The 23514-nt window shown below is 44.2% G+C and overlaps 1 protein-coding gene across 1 annotated transcript in view; it reads right to left on the bottom strand.

Annotated features, from left to right (window-relative positions):
- Window positions 1-22963, bottom strand: part of COL9A3 (collagen type IX alpha 3 chain) — a 32610-nt gene extending 9647 nt beyond the window's left edge. Inside the window, exons 1-20 of the mRNA XM_048962780.1 lie at window positions 21445-22963; window positions 20203-20271; window positions 15854-15889; window positions 15113-15184; window positions 14290-14343; window positions 10831-10866; window positions 9656-9679; window positions 9170-9223; window positions 8460-8513; window positions 7706-7747; window positions 6317-6373; window positions 5651-5704; window positions 5127-5180; window positions 4526-4579; window positions 3710-3763; window positions 3048-3101; window positions 2389-2442; window positions 2042-2095; window positions 1346-1399; window positions 543-587 (exon numbers count right to left, since the gene is read on the bottom strand). Coding sequence (XP_048818737.1) covers window positions 543-587; window positions 1346-1399; window positions 2042-2095; window positions 2389-2442; window positions 3048-3101; window positions 3710-3763; window positions 4526-4579; window positions 5127-5180; window positions 5651-5704; window positions 6317-6373; window positions 7706-7747; window positions 8460-8513; window positions 9170-9223; window positions 9656-9679; window positions 10831-10866; window positions 14290-14343; window positions 15113-15184; window positions 15854-15889; window positions 20203-20271; window positions 21445-21510 — 1041 coding nt within the window. The 5' untranslated portion in view covers window positions 21511-22963. The remainder of the gene's footprint in view (window positions 1-542; window positions 588-1345; window positions 1400-2041; window positions 2096-2388; window positions 2443-3047; window positions 3102-3709; window positions 3764-4525; window positions 4580-5126; window positions 5181-5650; window positions 5705-6316; window positions 6374-7705; window positions 7748-8459; window positions 8514-9169; window positions 9224-9655; window positions 9680-10830; window positions 10867-14289; window positions 14344-15112; window positions 15185-15853; window positions 15890-20202; window positions 20272-21444) is intronic.
- Between the last annotated feature and the right edge of the window lie 551 nt (window positions 22964-23514).

Consider the following 23514-nt stretch of genomic DNA (forward strand, 5'->3'; position numbering starts at 1 on the left):
AGAAACAAGCTGGAAAACAGAGTCAGAAAATAAGGGGACAGTTTTAAGCTTTTACAGTTTCAGGACAAAGAAGAGAAATCCAAAGGACATTTAAAGAATGGGGGACCAATACACCCTGTGCTGGGACATAACTAGAGTAATATAGATGTTACTCTAATGCTCCATGGAAGCTTTTCCCCTGAGGTAGTGGGGGAAAGTCTCCAGAAAGAAAGATGAGATAATAATGCTAGGAAATGCTCAGTCCTTGTCAAGATGAACCTCGCTTTCAGGACCTTGACAAAAAGGGGCACACTTCTCTTCTGAGCTTCAGTAAATGACTGGTGAGACTCCTATGCATCTGGTACATGTTCAGTGAGCCAGATACAACAGCTGTCTCAGCAAGAGCAGGGCCACCTCTGTTGCTTTACCTCCTCAGGAACGCAGACACCCTCACTGAGGGTCAGCCCTCCCCCAGGGCACACCTGTAGGCACCAAACCTTTCTGCTGTGCAGGTTAATGGCTTCCCCACCAGAGCCCATCTTTAGAGAGACTGACTCACTTACTGGTTCACCTTTAGAGCCTTTAATCCCTGCTCTTCCAGGCAGTCCCTGGAAAAGACAGAAGGGAAAGAAAAAAGGCAAAAAAAAAAAAGCAATGTCAGAAGCAGTCAAGCTCTTAAGTGTATTTATTCTAGTCTGATTTGTCACACATGAAGCGTGGTTTGCTTGAAGCAATGGAGGAATTTACATTTCTGCAGTTTTCACCATGCAAATGATGCCTTCCATTTTCCTCTCCTCCACTGTAATAGCTGCTCTACACACACTACTCCTTAACAATTAGAGCAAAGAAGAGAAATACACAAATAACGCAACAGCAGCAACATTTTGCACGGTGGAAACCTCCCTCCTGGGGTGTTGAAAATATTTTGTAACACAGGAAGAAAGAAATGCTTTATCTCTATGTAAATGGTTGGAAGACTGGAGACATGAAACACTTTGCCAATGCATACCGATAGGGCAGGGATCAGCACACTTCTGAATCATGGTTAACTGTACCCCAGATTTTACTTCCTTGCATAAGGGATGCTCATCACTAGGATGGAAAAGAGAAAATCCCTCTCTGATTTAGATTTTAAATTAGGCCAGATGGCCAGAAGCCAGGGCTTTACTGCACTACTATTTGGTGCTAGTCCAGATGCTTCCCATCCCATTTTGTACATCGCTCCCTGTCTGTATGTTGGGGAAATCACACTTCCTCTTGCATTAAGTGGGTCCCTTTGTGAAACAGTGCACAACATGAAGCTCCCCTCTCCCAGCCACGCTGCCTTAATGCCTCGGAGGCGAGCAGCCAATGCTGCCATACTCACAGGAAGTCCGTTTGGCCCCTTCTCTCCAGGAACCCCCATACGAGCTGCATCACCCTGTGGATATCGAGAGGTTAGCATAGAGCTTCTGCTATTGGAAAATGATCTGACACAAGGAGGAGATGCATTCCCTAACAGGCATTTGCAATCTTCTCCCTCCCCATGTGTGCAGGACCAAGAGCCCTTGTGCCCATAGGAGGTGGGTACCCACTGGACACAAGGGCTGCTGGATGCTTCCCAAGTTCCCTTGCAGCTCCCAGCCTTCATAATCCAATAATTTTCCTTCCTTGGCAGCACGTGGTGCACATTGTTGCTGTGGGATCACTATTTGAAAATCAGGCAACGAGTACCTGACAGCACTTTGTCTGTAGGCAATTAAAACAAACATATGTCTCCATCAGCAGCTCTTAAAAGTGCATCTCTGAAGGCCTAAAGTCAGTCAGTAGGAACCACAGAGCACAGGGACACAGTTCAGATCATACATGCAAGGCCCTTACTGTGCATCTTCCTTAGGGAATTTCCTTGGGATTAATTAATATAAGTAATTTCCCTCTTCTTCACTAGTCACGTTGTCAGAAAACTAAAAGCAAAAGCTTTCCAGTAGCGTTTTTTCCTTGACAAGAATCAGAAGCTTTGCAACACCCACGGGGCAGCAACAGAAGTCTTTCCTGCACAGTGTGTAAGTAGGACTTTACAAACCTTCTCACCATCGAGTCCAGGAGCCCCGTCCCGTCCATCCTTGCCAGGTATGCCCTACAATCACATACAGTGCAGCTTAAGGTTACAAGGCAGACATCGGGGTCACAAAACACATTTACAACAAAGAACCTTTGGGCAGTGGGATCTCCAGTTATACTAGGAAACTGGGAGATTTGTCATTAAGAGCAACGCGAGAGTCTGGTCTAACCAGGATTACACTGAAGGTTATGCAGATTCACAGAGCAGAGGCTTGATAACAAAGCATTTAGGATGCAAGATTTCTCCTATCATGTTTTATCTTGCCATCTGCAAGACAGAGAGACTTACATCCTCCTTAATTGACTTACAGGTTCTCCTATGAGCCCACGAGCCCCTGGGTTTCCTTTTGGTCCGGGTCTACCCTAGAAATCAACAATAAATCCTGTGTTATCCACCCTTATAAAATCCTAATATCCACCCTTATAAATCCTGTGTTATACCCTGATGAACAATCAGTAAACCACGACAATATTCAGACTCTGCAGGGATATTTCATTCAGTTTGCACCAACTCTTGTCTTGTTCATATAGTTGACTTCAGCAAGCACCAGAAATGTGAGCCAGTGCTGGCTGCAGTGCCTGAGACAATTCCTGATTGTTTCAAGTGATGGAGATACGAGATCAGATCCCTACCATTAATTGCTATTCACAGTGCCTGCAGTACTTTAGAAGAATGCATAAGAACAATTATCCCCTTTTTGTAGACATAATTAGATAAAACATCAGAAAACAGCACTGAGAGCAAAACCTCCTGCAAGGCAGGATGGCCAGTTACCCTCTACCACGCCATCTCCCTGCAACAGCTCCTCAGCCAGTAACAAACAAGCTCTCAAATTCTACTGTGTTTTAGAAACGGACAGTGAAAACAAAAAGCAAACCAAGGGGACAAGCTCTAATAAAGCTGTCAGACAGACTGCTCTGAATGTCACGTCCAATGCTGAAGGGGATGGAGGTTTTACTGCACTTACAGTATCGCCTTTGGGCCCTCTGAATCCTTGAGGTCCTTTGATTCCTTGGTCTCCCTAAGACAAAAGGGGAAAAGCATTAAGACTTCTCATCGCTCTCAACGACTAATGCTTCCAGTGTGTAAACGATGAAGGTTTTTTTCTGCTGTTTGCAAGCATTAGCAGAGGTGTGAGTGTACAGTGTACACACTCCCCTAGGAGCTGGGCTGCACTTTCTGTTACACTCTGTAATTCCTAACACAGGGGTGAATTGCAGCAAGGACTTTGCAAGCAATCCCTCAGGGCAGAGACAGTCTTCCCCTTCATTTACTGAAACATTTTCTTTCACCAGAAACAGCGTAGAAGAACTAATGGAAAATGCTCTCAGAGGCCATAATTCTGCAGATGAAGATCTGGTCTTGCATTTGGGCACACTAAGGTGGGTGTACAGGGCTCTATCCACAGGCAAGTCTACAGAATAGGCACAAGGCACGACAGAGGGAAAGACACTGTAAGATCTGGGTCAGGTGAAATGGCACTGCTTTAACAGGAGGGAAAAAGGTGATGGGAATAATCTGCTGGAGTTGGTATTTCTCCTTCCTGTTCATTGGCAGTGGAAAGCTCTGCTCAGAAAGGACAAACATTAGGCTTTGGCTGTGGAAGGCAGGCCACAAAGCAGCACATACAGCTCTGCCCGGAGGTCCTGGGATTCCAGGCGGCCCTCTGAAACCGATGTCACCCTGCAAAGAAAAACACATCATTCTAATGCTGCTGTTGGCAGAGGGGAAGTAACAATATCCCTACCTCATCCCACAGCCTCAGAAAACACACAAAACCCTGAAAAGCTACCTCATATCTCTTACTAGTTTGTAATACAGACTTGCAAAAAGATCCCTCTCTGGACAAGCAGGTTTTTACTCCGGGTCTCCCCATCATTATGTTTGCAACACACTGATATCATTCACAGCCTCGATATCTTGCTCTCGTTCCTAAATCAATGCATGATTTTAATCAGACTCAAAACCATTCAGCCTCTAAGACAATGGTCAGGGGACACTGGTGAGCTTCCAAAGCCATGATGAGATATTGACCTCATTCTCATTGAAGAGACTCCACATCCTGAAAATCTTTGCTCATCAGCAGTCCTTTGACTCTTTTTTAGAAAGAGAGAACAGAAAGAGAAATATTCAGGATAGATTTCTCAGTTGTTTGTTTTTCTTCCAAGATTCTTTAGTGCTGTCAGTCCTGCAAAGGCAGCATGTTGTCCCTGTCTGAATGTTTCAATCAACACCAGGCCTGATCCTGCCAATCCCCCAGGTATGCAGATTCATTCTGCCCTTGTTTTGTTCTGTTGTTTTGTTCAGGTGTGCAGGAAAGAGGCTGCAATCTGCATCTCCATGGGTTCCCCAGTGGTCTTCATTAAAGACAAATGGGCACCTGCCATCAGGACTTCACATGGCACAAATCAATGGTGGAGGGAGAGAAATCAAAGTTTTTCTTACTCTGTCACCAGCTGGACCCATTGGACCAGGGACACCTCTTAGTCCTCTTGGGCCCTAATTAAGAAAACAAATCAGTTAAAACCCAATTGCTGTTAAAACACAAAATGATGAAACAGAATGGCACGGCAGTTCATCAACACAAAAGACCTTAAGAAACTCCAGGGAATGGCAGAAAACTCAGTCTCCTGTTGCATAAAAATGATCCTTCCCCCTTCAGAGATGACCTCAGAGTAAGTGACACAGTGGAGATACTCCACGTGGCCAAGCTTTCAGATTGCCTGCTTTCTCCAGCCCAATTGCCAGGCTGTCAAGCCATCCCAGCACTCAGCATCAGAAAGGGGCAAAGCATCCAGGGCTCTATCAGACAGAGGCTATTTGTTTGGATGTTTCATCCAGGGTGAGGTGCCAAAACCAAGACCTGAACTAAAGCTCTGTCAATTTAATATGATTTTACTTTTATTTTTCTTCCCTTCTTCTCCCCCCCAGCAATTTTCTCATATTTTTTTTTATAGAGGCAAGAACTGCCTGTATAATGTGAAATGATCAATGGCAGCATTCAGTTTCAAAGCAAAAAGGAACCAGTCTGAAGAGCAGGTGTTACCTGCAGGCCAACGCTGCCAGGGATGCCTGGAGGACCTGGAGGGCCAGGGCTGCCCTGGAAGAGAAATATTAATTAGGAAGAGCAGAGGCTGCATGAGCCTGCCCCCAAAGCCAGTACCTTCCCATCCTATTCCTTCCTGAGCTCTCTTCTACCCACATTTCTGCTGCAGGTTTTGCTTCTACATCATCTGCAATTTCTTCTACGTGCAAGAACACTCCATCAGCCAGGAGTTTACCTGAATGATCAATGCATGGCTTTTTCCTGAGCTGACATCCCTGGATACGAAACAATAGCATTAACTTATGGAGCTGATCTTAACAAGAAGATTATTGGGAAGATGAATCTCCTTGAAGTAGTAGCACACAGACATACATGCAGAGCAACAGAAGCAATTAGACTTCAGGCATAACTTCCCTTTGCTGTTCAGCTCATTGCCTTACATCTCCCTGTCTCCTCAATAGAACTGTTTACTGTGGTGCTTTAAAGTGCCAAAGTCCCTTCCCACCCCTTAGATTGAAGTTTACCTTCTCTCCTTCTTTGCCTATTTCACCAGGTTCTCCTTTGTGACCAGTGTGTCCCTAGAAATAAGAGCTCAAGTTACCCCAATTCCAGTACAGTCTTGTTACAGAACTCAAATTTTATCAGATAACTTCACAACCTAAATCCACACAGTGGAAAGAACCAGCGAAATAATACATATACATGTAATTGTGAAAATTCAGGTCAGTTCTGGAGCCAGCCAGTCCTGCCCTGTTCCTGTCAGTCCTGCTTGGCATCACCGTGTCAAAACAGACCTTGTGTCAGGAAATACCCAGACTTGAGTTGCATGGGGAACAGGCTACAGGTGTCCAGGTGCAATTCTCAGTTACAGGTCAGTCAGCAGAACTCAGCTCCATCATTTCTGAACATGGGGCTGAGATGTTTCTGAAAACCATTTTCCACATTTTTAGCCTCTCTTTTTTGTTTAAGTCATCTTTAACACCTGCATCATAGGGCTTGTTGGAGTGCATCTGCTCTTCAGAATTCACACTGGAGTAGGGGGCACAGGAAGAGAAGTTTAACGACTGAGTGTGGTTTCCTGAGGGCTGCAACCTAGAATTTAGGTACCACAAAACAGAAAGCTGCCCGGGGTTCACAGTGACATCTGTTTTAGGAGACACCTTTGTCACTGCAGATAGCATTTTTCTTACCTTGAAGCCTGGCATTCCTGGAGGACCAGGAGGACCCGGTGGGCACAGAGCTGGGCACTGCAAGAAACAGGAGCACTCTGGGTTAGTGAATGCACACAGTGCATCCATGGAAGTGGGTTTCATTAGTAAAGGAAAGGGCCATGTCTGGAAGCAGGCTCTAAATCCACTAACTCACTCATACCATAACATGCTCAGTGACATTTCCCTACGGGAAAGGGGTCCTAAAACAGGTTCTCAGGCCCATAACAGCCCACAAAATAATGATTTCTGCTTGGTCAGTTTCACTCAGAGCATGCTTGCATGAGGAATTCTGAGGGCTGACAGCTATCCAGAAATAATGGAGAACCACAGGTCCTCAGCAAAGCAGCACAGATACCTTAGAAATCATTAGGAACATTTCTATGCATGCATTGACCCCTATTGATTTCCATGAGGCACTTCACCTAACTGAAACAAGGGCAAGCCTTAAGGCTTATCAGAAGGGGATGAATACCAAATTAACCCCAGTACCAACAAGCTGGTGCCTGCGGGTGTCGAGGTCTGTCTGAGCCTCTGGTGGGGACCCTAGCTTGAGTGGGAATGAATCAGAGCATAGATAAAAATTTAATGGGGGTTCCAAAAGCCTTTCTCTAAGAACTGTATTGTTATGAACAGTATTTTCTTCTGCAGCTTGTATTTTATTTATTTTTTCTTTTAATAAAACTTCAGGCTACATCTACGTGACAAGAATTTAGTTTTCGGGTATATTCCACAGTGTAACTTAAATTAAAATGGCAGAAATAGTATCCTTTCCTATTAACTTCCATGTGAATTGCCATAAGGTAGTCTAAACTGACTCTGAGTTTTTTGGGGCACGCCAATTAAGAAAGCAGAGATGTTGTCACAACAACAGCTGTGAAATCTGGAAATGTCACTTCCATCGCTCATGGGCTTAACACTCCCTTCATTCCCTTGAAAGAAAGGAATCAAGGCGTTCTCATAAAGAAAGAAAGTCTAAACAAAGCATATGCCCAAAGGAGCTCCATGCCATCATCCATAGAAATAAACAGTGCAACACGCACAACCTTTTCTCTTGCAAAGCAGGATTGGAAACAGATGCATGAAAATCTGTTCCCACTTGCCAAATGCTAAAGTTGTTTTGTAGAGGAAGGATGTATGCAAAACCTGCATTTGGGAAGCAAACTGGAAAGCAAAGATCGTGTGAAAAAATCAGCACTGATCTCCTTGCAAGAACACTGCAGTCTTACAAACACCTCCTCAGTCAACACTTACGCTTCCTGCAATATGGCAGCATGCTAGACCTATGTCTGCAGGTCTGAATGGCACACGTTGACCGTCCTCCAAGTATGCCAGCAAAAATATTCTCATGCTACATCAAGACAAACCTACCTGAAGGTCCCCACCGCCTTCGGGAATGATGCCTGCAAGACCCTGAAATTCATAAAAAGTGGTCTTTAAGCATATCTAGGCAAACAAATGAAGAAACATCATCTCCAGAAAACGCACCTTATAAACCCAGCTTGGCCAAATTAGCACAGGGCAGATACCTCGCCACATGGTGTGAAACAGCCCCTGAACCTAGAGTGTTAGTTATGAGCTGCATGTCCTCAAAACGGACATGGCAGACTCGAACTGGAGATGCACAGATTAGTCTGGGAGACGTCCTCGAGCCTCGGGCCATGAGGGCAGCAGTTTCAGGAGAGCAGCTGTACTCTTTAGGGACTGGGGGAAGGCCAATCTGGGGCCAATCTGACCTTCCAAAGAAACTCAGCTAAGCTAAGTCTTGCTGGTTTCAAGACCCCTCGCTGGCACAACAAGAACACACTCCAACAATCTGGGCTCCTGTGGGAATCTGCTTGTGGCAGGGGCTCCCAGACAGTCACACATTTTATCTTTAAGAGACGTGCAAGCAGCAAACAAAACAAATAATAAACAAACAGGAAATGATCCACACAATGAAGAGCAGCTAGTGAAGTCACTGCTCTCCCCAGGGCGCAGTGTTTACAGGTTGCTGAAACTCAGCCCAGAGAGGGAGTGCTGGTGGTAATTGCAGCAAATAAAACACACACATTCTGGCAGCAAGATGAAAATTGTAGACTCCCCATGGGAAGTTTCTCACATTCATTCACAACTCTCAACTTACAGGAGGTCCGGGTGGCCCAGGAGGCCCTGGGAATCCTGGCAGACCAGAAGGCCCCTAAAAAGAGAAAAAATATCAAGAACTTATCTTCTTAACAATTTAGACAAAAACATGAAGAGAGAGAAAGGACAGCTACCAAATGCCACTGCAGATTTGTGAATGTGAGGCAAGGTATCTCAAATAAGCCTAAATGGCACCTTTCTGTCTGCAGAGGATTCTGGTGCTATCAAGAGAATAACAGATGCATGTGCAAGCACTGGGAGTAGGATGGAAGAATATATTCTGTATCTACACCCCTGCTTCTACTGGCTCTGTACCTCTCCTGTCCAGTGGAGCCATGGGCATCCAAAAATGATGGTATGCTTCTACAGAATGGGCTCCCTCCAATTAGACTCTTTCTGCTCAACAGCTTCTTATTGAGGGTGCTGGAAGCACATGCCAACAGGGCAGATCTCTCTTCTCGTGGCACTGACTGCTCTTTTGCTGTTACTCACTGTTGGTAAAAGATCTGTCTGCAAGCAGCTGCACACCAAAGCACTGCACTGTTGACAAGGCTGACCCTACACAAGCTGATACAAGGGATAGCATTGCCCATGTGCATTTGTAGAGCTTGCAGTGCCTCGTGCATCATGCTTCCAGAACAGAGTAAGAAAACAGAAATCAACTTTACTCTTCTGTAGTTATGGCATGTTTGACAAGTGGGAAAAACTCACAGGAGGACCCCGAAATCCATTTCCACCTGGAAGTCCACTGGGTCCTGGAGGCCCCTGTTGAACAGAATAAAAAGTCTTACACCTTGGTGACCTTGGGTAGCTGCCAAAGCCCAGGGGCAAACAGTCTGGCTGTATTCATTTGTCTAATCACCCAGAGAATTGCCAGCCCCGCACCCATCAACTGGTTTGCCAGTGCACTTCTTTCTTCTTGCTTCACCTTCCCATAGAGTTTTCTATTAGCATTGCCACACGCTGACTCAGCTCTGAGGCACTCTGAGAGCCTGCTGAACCAAAGCTGCTGCTCCAGAAATGGCCACTTCCAGCAATGCCAAGGCTGCTCTGCCTCGAATCAACAGCAGTGATCAGCTGCATTAGGGTATGGATACACAGAAATGGTCCACAAAGCTGCCAACCTGCAGGACTCCATATCCATCTCTTATATAGTAATTTAAACCTCTTTTTTTGAAAAAGAATCTCATTACTTACTGGAGGTCCTGGTAGTCCTTTACCCTGGAAACAACATTTGAAAGAGATCACTTAAAAAATGAACATGTAACAGGAGGAGCAGCACCTCAGAAAATGCTGCTTAATTTTAATTTTCCTTTCAGTTTTCATAGCACTCTCCTGCCCCCACTTACTGCAATTCATAATCAGAACACAGCTAGAGTCTTAATGAATCCTTTTGTTGCCTCTAGTAATTTGTATTCCCTTTACGTCCCTTTACCTACGAGACATCTCTAATTAAAGCCACATACGGCAGTGACACGGTAGTGGGACAGGGACATTTATGAAGAAAACATTCTAACTTATTCATCTGCTTTCCCTATCTTCAAGCATTTGTTTGCTTTCTGAGACCTCAGCTGGCACCCACTGGCTGTGCTGTGCGATCCAGGCGTGGGTCAGGGAAGTGGAAGTCCATTAAAATGAGCACCTATGCACGTTGTGCTGCCACGTCTGGGCAGGGCTTACATCTGCTGATGGCATTCAAATCTGCATAGCAAGCTCTGCAGTTGAGCTCAGCTTCATGAAGAAACAGAGATACTGATAATTGCTGGGGAAGGGTGTTAGCTTGCTTAGCATTAATTGAATGTCTTTGTAGATGCAACAGCAGCTGAATTCAGACACCCTTAGGCTTGATGCTAAATATGGATATACAGTTACCACTTGATTTGATGGAAAAGATTTAAGGGGGTTTTGTTTACAGAGATATCAGTTCTGGTCGTTATGAACTTAGCATGACTCTTCTATTATTCTATCAGTATAGACATCAAAGCTAAATATGACTTGCCTGTAGATGCTGAGAAGTTTAACATAGCAATACGTAGTTCAAAATGAGCACAGAATAGCCAGTGATGCTTGTGCAGCAAAATAGCTTGATGCATGAAAGTCTGTTTAATTTACTTACACAACACAAAAGATGTTATCTGATGGAAGGTTTGATATGTTAGTCTTCATCCCAAGTCAGGTGACTTTATAACATCTCTGAGACTAAGAACAGGCTCCATGTCCCCAGAAAAGCTCAAATACAGACACTTAACTACTTAAAATGATATTTTCACTCATTCGGGTTTAGATCTCTTGGCTTCCCCCCCTTCTCTCAGGGCAGACTCTGGCATACAATGACGACCACCCTTACATGCAAAGATCTGGGAGTTACTTACAGCTGGTCCAGGTGGCCCAGCAGGTCCTAATGCACCCTACAGGAATAAAACAACAAAGTGCAAATTAGCAGGTCAATCAGAAACTCCCATATCAGATAGATATCAATGTCTGCTCTGCCTGATAATACTCTGCTTGGAAACTCCAGCAGTGACGGATAGAAACAGCACACAGCTGGTGATGCTCAGCCAAATTTACAGGTACAAGGACAGAAACCTATGGGTAATGATGATCCTGTTGTTATAAATTACTTGATTGAACAATATTCTAAGATAGTAGGGAGCTAAGCTCTGAACTTGCCCCAAAAACTTTCTCCCCCATTTGTTGGCTATGAACATCTAAACATTCACAAACTGCAATTTCATTCATTGAAATATTCTCATTCATAGTACTTTCATGATGTAGGTCCAGTGATGAAGTTATCTGGAATCATTTACATGATTTGGATTTGTTCCAGTGTATATTATCACATCGTGCATCTCCCTGCAGGCAAAGGTTTTGATGGGGCAGCTGCTGCCTTCTCACTGGTTTCCTTGGTGAATCAATTCCCAATCTCCTTTTTGCCATTTGCATTCTTCCTCTTAAGATCACCAAACTCTAGTCAAGCTTATGTCTTAGACTCGAATCATTCCTGAAATTGCTGAAACAAAATTTGCTTAACTAAAGATGATAAGCTAGTCAGTTTACTCTCAACCCCTCTGCTGCACTGCAGAGCCTTCCTCAGCCTCTCACCAGCTGGACTGACTAAACCTGCTTTCCAAAAGTTCTCAGGATGCTCTACCAAACACATTTGGGGAATGATTTCCTGAGCTGGAAATAAGTCATATCCATCCCTGGGGCCACAGTGATACGGCAGATGGGCAGACCAGGAACCAGGAAAGCATCCCAGCACACGGCTGCTCACTGTGATCCCAAGGATGACTGCAGCCTTTCTTATAATGTTGGGCGTACCAAATGAGATTAGAAATGTTTTCACTTGTTAAATCTGAAGAGAAAGATATGAGGACCCGAGTGCCTCATTAAGAATAGCCTTGTGAGGGGAGGAGTGTAATCCAATCAAAATCAGCTCTGCTGCAGATGTCAGCTCATTCATTTTTCTTGCAGGTTACTCTGGTTTTCACCCGGTCACTTTTCTCTTTAGGCTGAAGTCTTTGTACACCAGAGCCTATGGGATGAGCTGAGATCTCTCCTTGTGAAAAAAACCCACAGAATTTCCAGCATCTACACCCTTAAGGTAGACTCCTTAAGGGTGATTTACACCCTTAATCCTGCTCCCACACACACACAAAAACTGGACAGGCCCCTTCTGCTTTGCCACTGTTCTCAAAGTACCAAGTGCTGGTCTTTTCCCCTCCCTAATATCGAGGGCGTGGGGTGGAACAGTCAGTGGTGAACATTTTTGGTGCAGTCATGAATCACTGAGCCCTGAGCAAGCTGATGTGACTCCATTAAATCTTAATGAAAAACTCTAATTTACACCTCTACTTTAATAACACTGACTCAACTCATTCTCCTGATAACAATGTTCTTTCTCTATTGAAAACAATCTTACCCTGATTTTCCATTTTAAATCCATACACTTTATGAATACACAGCTATTCAGAGCAGGAAATTCTTGATTAATATGGCATTATGAGCTCATAAATAAATAATGCACAGCTAAAAACAACCACCCAGGAGCCCACTTCCATTTGCCAAACAACTTCACTCTCAGGCACTTCAGTTCAGAAATACATGTCTATTCATAACAAGGCATAGGGCTACACGTGCATTCAATCCCACAGCAGCCAATGGACATCTGCTGCTTTCAGTGATTCCCATAGGACCCAGCTGCCTTCTTAAACGTGTGCAAAAGAAAGAAAGTCAGGATAACCATGCTGCCCTTTTAGAGTGATAGGGCTTGTAGAGCTTCTTTTCTTTTTGCAGGCTTTTATTAGTCCAATTAAAATGATTTTCCAGACAGATCACTGACCTCGAAAAACCCCCATAAGTGACAACATGCCCCAAGTTTGCCCCGTGCTGACAGACTGAGTTAAGAGACAGGGGAAATCATGTTGAATCAGAACACGAAGTTACAGTAACTCTGTGTGCTAGAACACTGTTTGTGTGCTCCTACCAAATACTTGGAGGGGAAGTTCTGGTGCCCAGGAATTATCTGCTCCATTACCCTGCTAACTCAGACTTCATAAGCTAAAGTAGGCATGGCCAAATGTTACCACTGAACGTGAAACAGGGGAACAGAATCTCACGGTTTTCTGTGTGCTCCTTAACATTTCTATTTCAAAAATCAGAGCTCAGTTTCCTGAAGTCTCATCACAGTCTGAGATGCGACTCTGGGGAGACAGGTTTATCATAAGTGCAGGATGCAAGATGTTTACTGCAGTGCTGATGAATAGAAGCTCAGAGCTGTGGTCAGGATGCTTGGGTTCAACTTTCCCAGAGGCCAAGCTAATTTTGCCTTGCACATGGGAAAGGAAGAAGAGTGTATCAAAGACACATGGCTCTACCACTCATTGCTTTAACTAAGACAAGTCAGAGTTTTGTGCTTTAGTTGAGTCTCTGGGGCAAATATATATATATATATATGAATATATACATATGGATTGAGAAATACTGAACATGCTAGAGAGGTCTGCCAGCAGCACTACTTTCTTTTTTTTTAACCTCTGCACACTGCAATCTGTGTTGAGCCCATCACTGCAGCCCCAAGTTCAAGAGAACTGGGGACCAGCTCATAACAACCCGTAATGGCTTGTGATAGAAGAGAGGAGGATGGCCATGGGTAAAATCTGTGCTGAATGGCTCACCTATGCTGTGTTCCCAGTGTCATAACGGAGGCCTACATATCTTTCTGGCCCCATTATAGATGACCTGAAGGACACCTGTAGCATCACAGACAGCCTTTTCTCCCTGTAGTGTCCTTCAGCAGAGCCATAATACATAAGAAGTAAGAAGAACCTTTTTCTTTTCTTTCTATATCAACCAGGGAAATTTATTCCAAAGCAGCTAATAACGTCAACCGCATGGACAGCCTCAGAATTAACAAAAGGCAAAAGTTTGAACAGCTAATGTAATTATATCCATAACAGAACTGCAAAATCAGCCTGAAAATAAAGACCCAAAGAGCTTCACTTTGATAAATGCTTTAATTAAGCCTACGGATTGCTTTTTTGGATGCTCAAAATACCACAAGAGATGTTCTGCACTGGTATTTGCACTAAAACTATCCAAAGCTCATTCAAAATCATGTGAAAGAAAGATGGATCCCATGCCTTGCACCTACAGAAAAACCATCTGGGTTTTCGTTTCAAAGGTCTAAGCATTCTGCAAGGGTTCACAGACAAATAACCCGCCATCATCAATTCCCCAGTGTCACCAATTCACAAAGGTAGGAGGAATCATCAATATAAGCAATGTCAGAGCTCCATTTCAAGGCACTGGGGATGCAATGTGGTACTCACACGGTCTCCTGGAGGCCCATTTGGGCCAGGAGGGCCATCAGTTCCCGTTAAACCCTGTGGAAATACAAGAATAAAAGTAAAGACAGAGAAACACAGAAACAAGAGCTGTAGGAAACTCCTGTCACTGTCATCTACCACCTGTATGTCAAACTTTCAGGAAAGCCCAACCTCTTCAGTTCCCTCTGCAGTTAAACAGAAGACCAGAAGCAAATACCCCATGCATTTTAAGTACAGATGAACACCACTAAGAGATCTTGTTGTTGGAGTTTACTGAGTTGCTGTCCCCAGCTTAGCTGTAGAAGCTGCCTCAATGCTTCCTCTTAGCCTGAAGTAGAAGAAAATACTCTGGCTATGCTCTGTTATTATGGCAGTAAGTTGTTAAGTTGGGAAAACTTCACTATATACAGTCACCTGTCCAGCTCTGAACAGAAAAAACAAACAAACAAACAAACAGGCAAGAGAGCAGCAAGCTTCGAGCAAATAAGTAACACTGGATCTCCAAAATCAGGCTCAAGTGGTTTGCTTTCAAGATACCAACAGATGTTCCTACTTCTCCAGCCCTGCCTAGCACACTGCCCAAGAGCTGCAATGTTTCATTGTAACTGTGCTGTCCTATCAGTTCTGCATCCCCAAATCACTCTCATACTGCTTAGTTCAATCTAAAGATGCTTTCAACACTCAAAACTTCTCCTGATTTATAAGATGCACCTTCAGTACCCGCTTTACTTCTCCAGTAGGTACAGAGCAAGTTGATGAGATGCAGAACAACATTCATGTATATGAAATGCTTAAACAGCTTAAGAGGAGATGACAAAATACTCACGTCTACTCCAGGAAGGCCAGGCAGCCCAGCTTCACCAGCTGCTCCAGGCTTTCCTGGTGCACCCTTTGGTCCCTAAATCAGAAAACAGGCAATTCTTTATACCATAACAAATGAAACACGTCACGTGTTGATAAAGACTACAAGATGGAGGTTCATCTGTTGATGTGTTCATCTTACACCATATAACATAGAATTACTCCCGAGAGGTGAAATTTGTCATGAACCCATATCCAAATCCTAAATGTTTCAGCGCTTTAGCTCAGTTCTCCACAACCCTATTCACAGACACAGCTACCCTTACGCTGCTCCTAATAGAAGAAAGGGATGGCATATGCTACAAAGGGACAGGACAGGTGACCCAAAGCAGAGCTATGCCACACTTTCCACCACCACGTGACAGACTGGGAGTTGAAGTAGATCTAAACTGACACCAAAAATAAACATGCATACATGGCTAAGTGCCAGTTTTTGTTACACTGGTGAGCTGTATTTCACGTATAGAATCATAGAATGGCCCGAGTTGAAAAGGACCATTATGATCATCCTGTTTCAAACCCCCATGCATGCACGTCCTCCTCTAGCAACTAAACAAAAAAATTTGTTTCTCCCCAGAATCAGTGCTGAGCTATGGAAATGCTGCTGCAGATCAAGAGGAAAGGGAGCCAGCCATAAGACTGAGCTCCTGTGCATCGCTTCTTCCTAAGGGAACAAATAAGTTGGCATCAGCCAGGTAATACTTACTGGTGGGCCTGGCAAACCAGGAGGGCCCGGCTCACCCTGAGTAAAAAGAGAAAAGACATCAGTGTTAGTGATGAACTTCTCCTTTCTGTTGGCTTCTTATGACAGCGGTATACACAACAGCCACGGTGCTCACAGTTCCCTCCATGCCCACTCCAAGATTTGCCATGCTCAGAATGAAGAAGGTAATGCTATGGGATCCTGTTACCTCCTAAAGCAAGATGAACCTGGATAACCCTTTTCACATTGCCAGTAGCAGTCTGGGAGGCTGAGCATGAGGGTATCACTAGAGAGTGTTCTGAACCATCCCCAACATCTGCATTTCCTTCCACATATTCTTAGGAACTGTTTGCACTTTGACTTCGCAGCAAGCAAGGCACAGAGGAAGCTGGATGGCGACTACGATTTTCAAATATCTTCCATGACAAAACAGAGATGCTATGAGATCCAGGTATCCAGGACCCACTACGAAATGGTGGTGCTACCAGAAGTTTGGGACTAACAAAAAGGGAAGAAAAGTCTCCTGCAACTTTCTTCATATGACTAAACTTGGACAGGAAAAGCAAATGAACAAAATGCCCAACTGATTTCAACTTAATCCCACTGCACAACCTGGATGAAATCCAAGTTTGATTAAAAAAAAATGAAGTATTTACTTTAAAAAGTGCTCTTTTTTTCTTTTTCTGATCCTAATGGAAACCGAGTTGTTGCTTGGAAGATAATATTTAAAAAGCCTCTGAATTGCTCCTTCAGCTCAGCCAGCCATAATGCCATTCAGGAGCTCACACAGATCCCAGACGAGAATATCCCAGAAGATATTTGTGTTTTATTGTCAGTCTCTGTAAAAAAACAATTGTCTGCAAAAGACAGGAGCCTGCTGAAACTTGACAGTCTCAGCTCAGTTCCTTGCTTTGTCTGGAGGCAAATTGTTTTGCTCCTCCATGTCCCAGCTTAGGTCCCTGGACAAGGACTTCTACTCCTGGCTTCAGGGTAAGTACTTTAATAGTGTGAGCAGCTCATTTTTTGTGGGTGAGGAGGGGGCACAGGGCATGTTGATATCCTGGAAGAGAAAAATCTGTATGGAAAAAGACTGCTTGCTAACCGAGCAAGGTTAGAAATAACCCATTCTTGCCATTGGTCTGATAATTAGGGGTTATTAGGCAGTAAACAAAGGTGTGCAATTTATAGCACAGTTCTGCATTTACTGTGTTGGCAGCTGTGAAGGCCCTGGGCTGCCCCATAGACTGGCTTTGATTTGCTCAGCCATGGATTTACACACTGTGCTGGTGGCTGATCGATGCTCAGACCAGAGGGACATTGCACAGAGGTGGCATTGTGCTCTGGCTTGATGAAGAAACCCTTTTGCTGTTCATTACCCACAGACTTTCCATAAATAGTTATCGTGATCATAGGTGGGGAAGGTCCCTTGCCAAAGGAATGAAAGGAGCAGTTCTTCTGCAATGAATGGCTTGGAAAGGCAGCATCCCTCCTTCACCACACTACATTTCCAACCCTCTGCACATTTTTTCCCCCTCACTCCTGTGGCAATCCATACAGCAAGGTCACAGCATTAGTAAATGCTGTTTGGGACCATCTTAGACCTTGATCCTGCCATCAAGGACCCCTGAGGGACTCTGCAGGAGCTCCAGAACTTCGGTCAGATGAATCAAAAGCCTAATAAGTGTTTATGCCCTTAATGCCAGATCACTGGGAATTAGAGGCAAAGGTTGTCAGCAAAAGGAAGTGCTCCCCTGGGTGCTTCATGAGAAGGAAGTCAGTTTACTCTTTCTTAGCAAGCCTGCATTAAAGTCAAGCCATGAGATGAAAAGTGGGGGAAAAAAAATAAAGAGCTTGATTTTTGAACAGTGACAATTGCTTATTAGCAATTTGGGGAATTACATTCCTAGAAATAATTCACAGGAACTTGGCACTAATTCTTTTGATCACAACATGCTGTTCCTATTCTTGGGAGGGAGATTTTGTTTGGTGCTGCGTATGAAATGTGAAGCATGTTAAAGGCTGTAATTATAAAGATTTCAGAGGAACTGAATGCTGCAGCTCTCAACGAAGGAAGGAACAACAGCAGCAGCTTCTAGAAATTGTACGTATGGTGTTTATTCCAAGATATTCTGACTAACTCAGTTGCATTTTGAGCACCACTCATGGCTCAGGGCCTATGGTATGGAAGCACCGAGCACTTTGACATCACTCATCAGTCTCAGAGCAACTCTTCCCACACAGCATCCTTCCAAAGCCATCTGTGAAGCTGATCCAGCTGGAGTGGCCTACAGCATTCAGACAACTTGCACATATAGGGCCAGAAGAGTTCTGACTGTGTTTTAAAAAAAGTTGCACCATTTCAGAAAAACAATGAAGTGCCTTCATTCCTTACAGAATTGATAATGCTACTCAGGCTCCATCCATTGATGCATTTTATATGGCATAACTTTTTGGAGGGTACTGCCAGAAAAACAGTAGCCCTTCAACTGGAACGCTGCATGAGCATCCTCAACACCAGCCACAAGTCTCTTCTTTTATGCAGTTCTCTAAAGGTCTGACTGCCTGATTGGACTGCAGAAGCTATCTCTGAACAGCTGGCTTCATCTCACATTAACGGGGCACCTGACTCAACCTGCATCTGAATGAGGGCTGTAGTTTGTGCCTGTTCGAATGGCAGACTGCTCCCATGCAGGCAGAACTCCACGTCTGAAGGTGGGACTGCAAGACTTGGTGCTTCAAACTCTTTAATCAGCGGTTTGATTTATTAGGACTAAGTTCTTCACAATAATTAGATGCTAGTCTTGTCCCACCTGGAACTTTCTGAAGCTTTTAGCAGTGGATAAAAAGGTGTAGATTCACTCTAAATGTTTCCCCAGGTTCCCATTTCCAACAACCATCAGAAGCAATGCTGATGAAGCTCCTGAATAAGGTGTAAAACATGCTGTAGAAAGCGGCAGAACAGCAGGATCACAGGGATTTGTTTCCTTCCAAATGCTGTTACCTACAAGTTGGTTACAACCTGAAGGACTTTGTCCCCCCTAAATTCCTCTTTATACAGAACTCCTCTGCATACAAAACCAGTCCCCATTCCACAAAGTCTTCTGGCCACAGACACCATGGGCTCCCTGCAGCTGCAAGGAATGTGTTTCCTTTGCCCTCCTCCCCTTCGGCCTTTTATCACAAAGAACAGCAGGGAGATATCAGCTCTGAACTTCACTTGCTACAAAACCAGAGTGAGATTTCCAGTAAAACAGCTTCCTTTAGTTGAAAGGACACTTCAGAGGGAATAGCTGCAAATCAATGAGGTTTTCTCTTCAGACCAGCATTGCTCACACAGCCTCTATGAAAGCTCTCCACTGCAAACAAAAAAGCTCCTTGTTCACTGCTTACCAGGGAGCTAACATATATCTTTTTTTTTTTTTCCCCTTTACGTTCTTATCCAAAAGCAAATGACCTGCAGGGAGTAAATAGAGTTTTTCAAGGCTGCTAAAAGGCCCAATTGCAGTAAGCACTACTCAAAAGGAGCAACAAAACAGGAAACTGGTCTTCTGTATTTGATACCATCCTGCTGAACATTTATCTGATACTCTAACCCACTGTCACCTACAGAACAAACAGTTCTCCACCAGAGTCACAGAAGCAATGTTTAATTTCTATGGAGACAGCTATTAAAGGCAATAGGACAAGATGTTTTTTTCCCTCTCTGATATCTCCTGGGGTACACAGCATTCTATCTACACAGGACACAGGTACACCTACAGAACTGCCCGCTGAAATAAAGGGTTTTTTTTATCTGTTTGTGCCATTGAAAGCAACTCATGTCTGAAAACCAGTGGGCCAGATTCTGACTTTGCACACGTCAGAGTAGATTGGAGATACAGCACTGATTCTGCTGAAATAAAACATACATAAGAGCAGCATCCATGTCGAGTTTCTTCAGACTCTCCAGGACCATGGATGCTCTGAAGCACCACAAACCCCTCTGTGCTACACAACATGCAGTAACACTGACTCCTATCACATTCATGCACTCAACTTTCCACATTTTGTTCCCCCCTCCTCTCCAGACAGCAAAAGAGAAAAGCACAGCTCTGCAGGCATAGCTGTGAATTCTTGCACACACGCTATCTTTGTCCTGAACTCTCCTGATATGGGGTACAGATCCCACAGTGAAGAAGGTCACTCAGTGCCTCCATTCTCCATTCTAACCGTTGCAGGACAAGATCTTCTTCTCCGCATCCATCCACCTCTGCAGCATGATCCAAAGGCTCAGGAGGACCAGCAGCACTTCTCAGCTCAGCTCGCCCTGCCTCCGCTCCACCCCCTCCCTCCCTCTGCCATGTGGCACTCACATCTATGCCGTCCTTGCCAGATGGTCCAGGGGGTCCTCGGGGTCCAGGAGGGCCTTGTGGTCCTACTCTCTGAGAGGATCGGGGGGATGAAGAGGAAGAAAGGTTATTTTTCCATCAGAATGAACACACAAGCTAAATAAGAAAGCAATCATTGAGTTCCACAGCTGCTTCACCTCAAAGGGCCCTGCACCATTCTGGGCAAACTTGAAGGAGCTCAAAGCAAGGCTCTTTGGAAAACATTTTTAAGTGAGCACAGCCTCAGGGTCAGCCCCTTTAACAGGAAGGAGAGATGGGAAGCAAACGGGCTTGGTTGTACAGGCTGTGTTCCTCACTGCCTATAGGAATGATCCTTATGGGGTAGAGGTCCATGGAAAATAAGTGATAATGTGTAGCATTAAAAACGCATTCAGTCCCAGCCTGATGGCGGTGATGGAGACAGGAGTCTGCTGAAGTCAGAATAAGAAAGGGAAAAAAGTCTCCTCTCTGAGCAGGATGTCATTTGAAAATCTGGGATTTTGGATGTGTGAGGCTGGGGGAAGGAAAGAAAGGTCTGATAAATGACTTCTGTATTGAGAGGACTCCAGAGAGCAACTTGCTTTAGCATTGGCAAAACAAAGGTTCCATTGTGGAAGCAGCTCTGCTCACAGCAGATGAGGGCAGCTCTGAATTTCCAAGCCAGACTGCAAAAATTCCTTACTGGCACAACAACAACAAAAAAAACTCACTGAGGAGTTACTTCCCCAGGCAAAAATATTAACATCATGCAGGGAAGTTGAATATAGCTTCACAAGCCAAGTGAATAAGGATTCAATACATTATTTCATGAATGTGAAGTTTTAAAAATTCAGAGGGAAAGAATAAAACATTCTCTGACTCACGGAGAACCAGATCAAGAGATCCCAGTCTCACGGGCACCTCATTGCTTCACTATGAAAAAAAACCTGTTTCTCTTATAACAACTCTTCCTTTCCTAGGGCTTTATCTCTTGCAGCTCTAATTGAAAAAAACAGTACTTGCACAGAAAGTGTAAAGCAGCTCCTGCACACAAGAACGTGAAGTAAAAGCCTACTGATGCAGGTATGAAAACAGCTCCTCGCTAAGCATGGAGAGTGCATGCTTTAAATCAACTCTAATGACCTGCTATTCCCACGTTTCATTCTGTAGTTATAGCATACACACATTGCAATGTCTTTCTCTTAGACACTCATTTCTTGAGCATAAAACCAACGTGAAAATTCTTACCTGAGCTGATGTTGCGGCTAATAGCTGACAAAGGAAGAGAAGCCCAAGAGTGGGGAATACAGTCATCGTGCCCAGGCTCTGTCTCTCCTTTTTACTCCTGGGCAGCCAAACCGTTTCTCTCCCCCTGGATCTTGGCTTACAAATGAGACTTCTCGCCTCCAGATAAACCTGCAGCTCCCACTGGAGGGGCAGTGCTCAGGAGCACAGGCAAGAGGGGCTGAGCCCAGAGGAAAGAGAAGCCTTTGCAAGGAGGTGGGAGCAGGAGGGGGAGCAGCAGGCAGTCATGAAGAGAGGCTCTCATTCATGCCCTGCTGGGCAGCCCCAGCAAGCAGGGAAGAAACATAAGGAACAACTGAACTATAGACACACACAGGAGAAAATTCTGCATCTGCAGCTGGAAATGCATCGTTCCTTAGGTCTCAGCTGAGGCACTTCTCAAAGCGCATCATCACTTCAGTGCTGGACAGATGAAAAAGTAACAGTCATCCACTGCCTGAGGCTACTTGAAAAAATTATTATACATGTAACGAGTGCAAGAATTACAGAGAAATGCACTTACTGCTTTGTGAGATGGTTTGTTAGCTCTGCCACAACTGCTTTTTTGTTTTTCCTCGAGGGAAACCCAAAGAACGCCAGGCTTATTTCTCGAGGAAGTGATGAATCCTGACCAGAGGAGAGATGACTACAGAGACATAAGCAGGAAGAAAGAAGGAAAAATTCTTGGAACTACAAGGAATTAAGGAAGAATTGCCTCTGAAATATTTGCAAGGAAGGAGCAGGGCAACAGCTGCCAAACTGATCCCCAAAAGGTGATCCCAAACAGCAGCCTGTTCACAATGAAGCAGACAGCTTCAGGTTTCCCTTTTCGAATTAAAGACAACTTCATCCAAAGCAATACTTGGAAATGGAGAGAATAAACCGTAGGACTCATCAGGACTGGAATAAAACAGCTAATTTGGTTATCAAGAGGAGAGCAGTAGAAAACCAAGGCTTTACAAATTTAATCCCAAGACTTCTATTTGACATCCTGACGCCAGGTTTGTATGGGCAAATAGTGCATGTCTGCCCAGCTCTCCAGCAGCCCATATTTCATCACCAGCTTTTACAGAGACTTAGAGGGCTCAAACATTTACCAGCATCTACAAGAATTTTTGGAACAGTCAGCCAGGGACAGAAAAGGAGATTATGCCTGTGTTCACACAGCTTAAAAATAAATTGAATGCTTGTTAGACAGCTCAAACCCCACAGGAACTTCACAGCTCGTACCTTCTCCTTCAAAGAGACCAACTGATGGCAGAGCAGATCCAGCTTTCCCCAGCTCCACTCAACAGCTGTGGCATGCATTTGTTAAGATGAAGGAAGGATGACATTTTCAGCTCAGAAAGGGTTTACTGAAAAAGTTTTATCTCATGTCCCAAAGGGAGAGGCCCTACAGCTAAAGCTTCCGTATGTGCACTGGAAACTGCTCAGAAGGGAAGTCCTGGTTTATTCTACAGGGCATCACTGTAGCTTTCCATCACATACACTTGGGAGGTTCTAAAGCAACTGCAGATGGCTACAGGATGGGTTGGTAGACCAGATCCATGGTCACATCCTGCCCTCAGAGATGAAAAACTTAAGTGGAAACTGGTATGCATTAAATACATGCTTTAATTGGTGATGTTAATGCAACAGACCGTCATACAGCTCTGACTGCTGAAATACATCCTGTGAACTCACTGCAAACACCTACAGCCGAAACTCTAAACTGAACACAACAGGGAAAGGTTTGTTTTGAGCACTCCAGATTAGGACTCACTGTGAAATCCCATTAAACAGAAGACAAACTGCACATTAGCATACAGGATTTATGATTGATGCCCCAGCTGAGCATATATTCACAATGAAATGTCATTAAATAAAATACTCAGATCTATACAAAAAGAAAACACGATTAACAATTCTTTATGAACCTTTTATGAAAGAATTTTTACTCAACATCTTCAAGTTTTTATATCTGTAGAGCTAAGTGCATTCTTACTGGCTATTTAACACCACCTTTTCATAAGAAAGAAAATATTTTAAAAACAC

The sequence above is a fragment of the Lagopus muta genome, chromosome 16, assembly GCF_023343835.1.
Source record: "Lagopus muta isolate bLagMut1 chromosome 16, bLagMut1 primary, whole genome shotgun sequence".
Lineage (NCBI taxonomy): Eukaryota > Metazoa > Chordata > Aves > Galliformes > Phasianidae > Lagopus > Lagopus muta.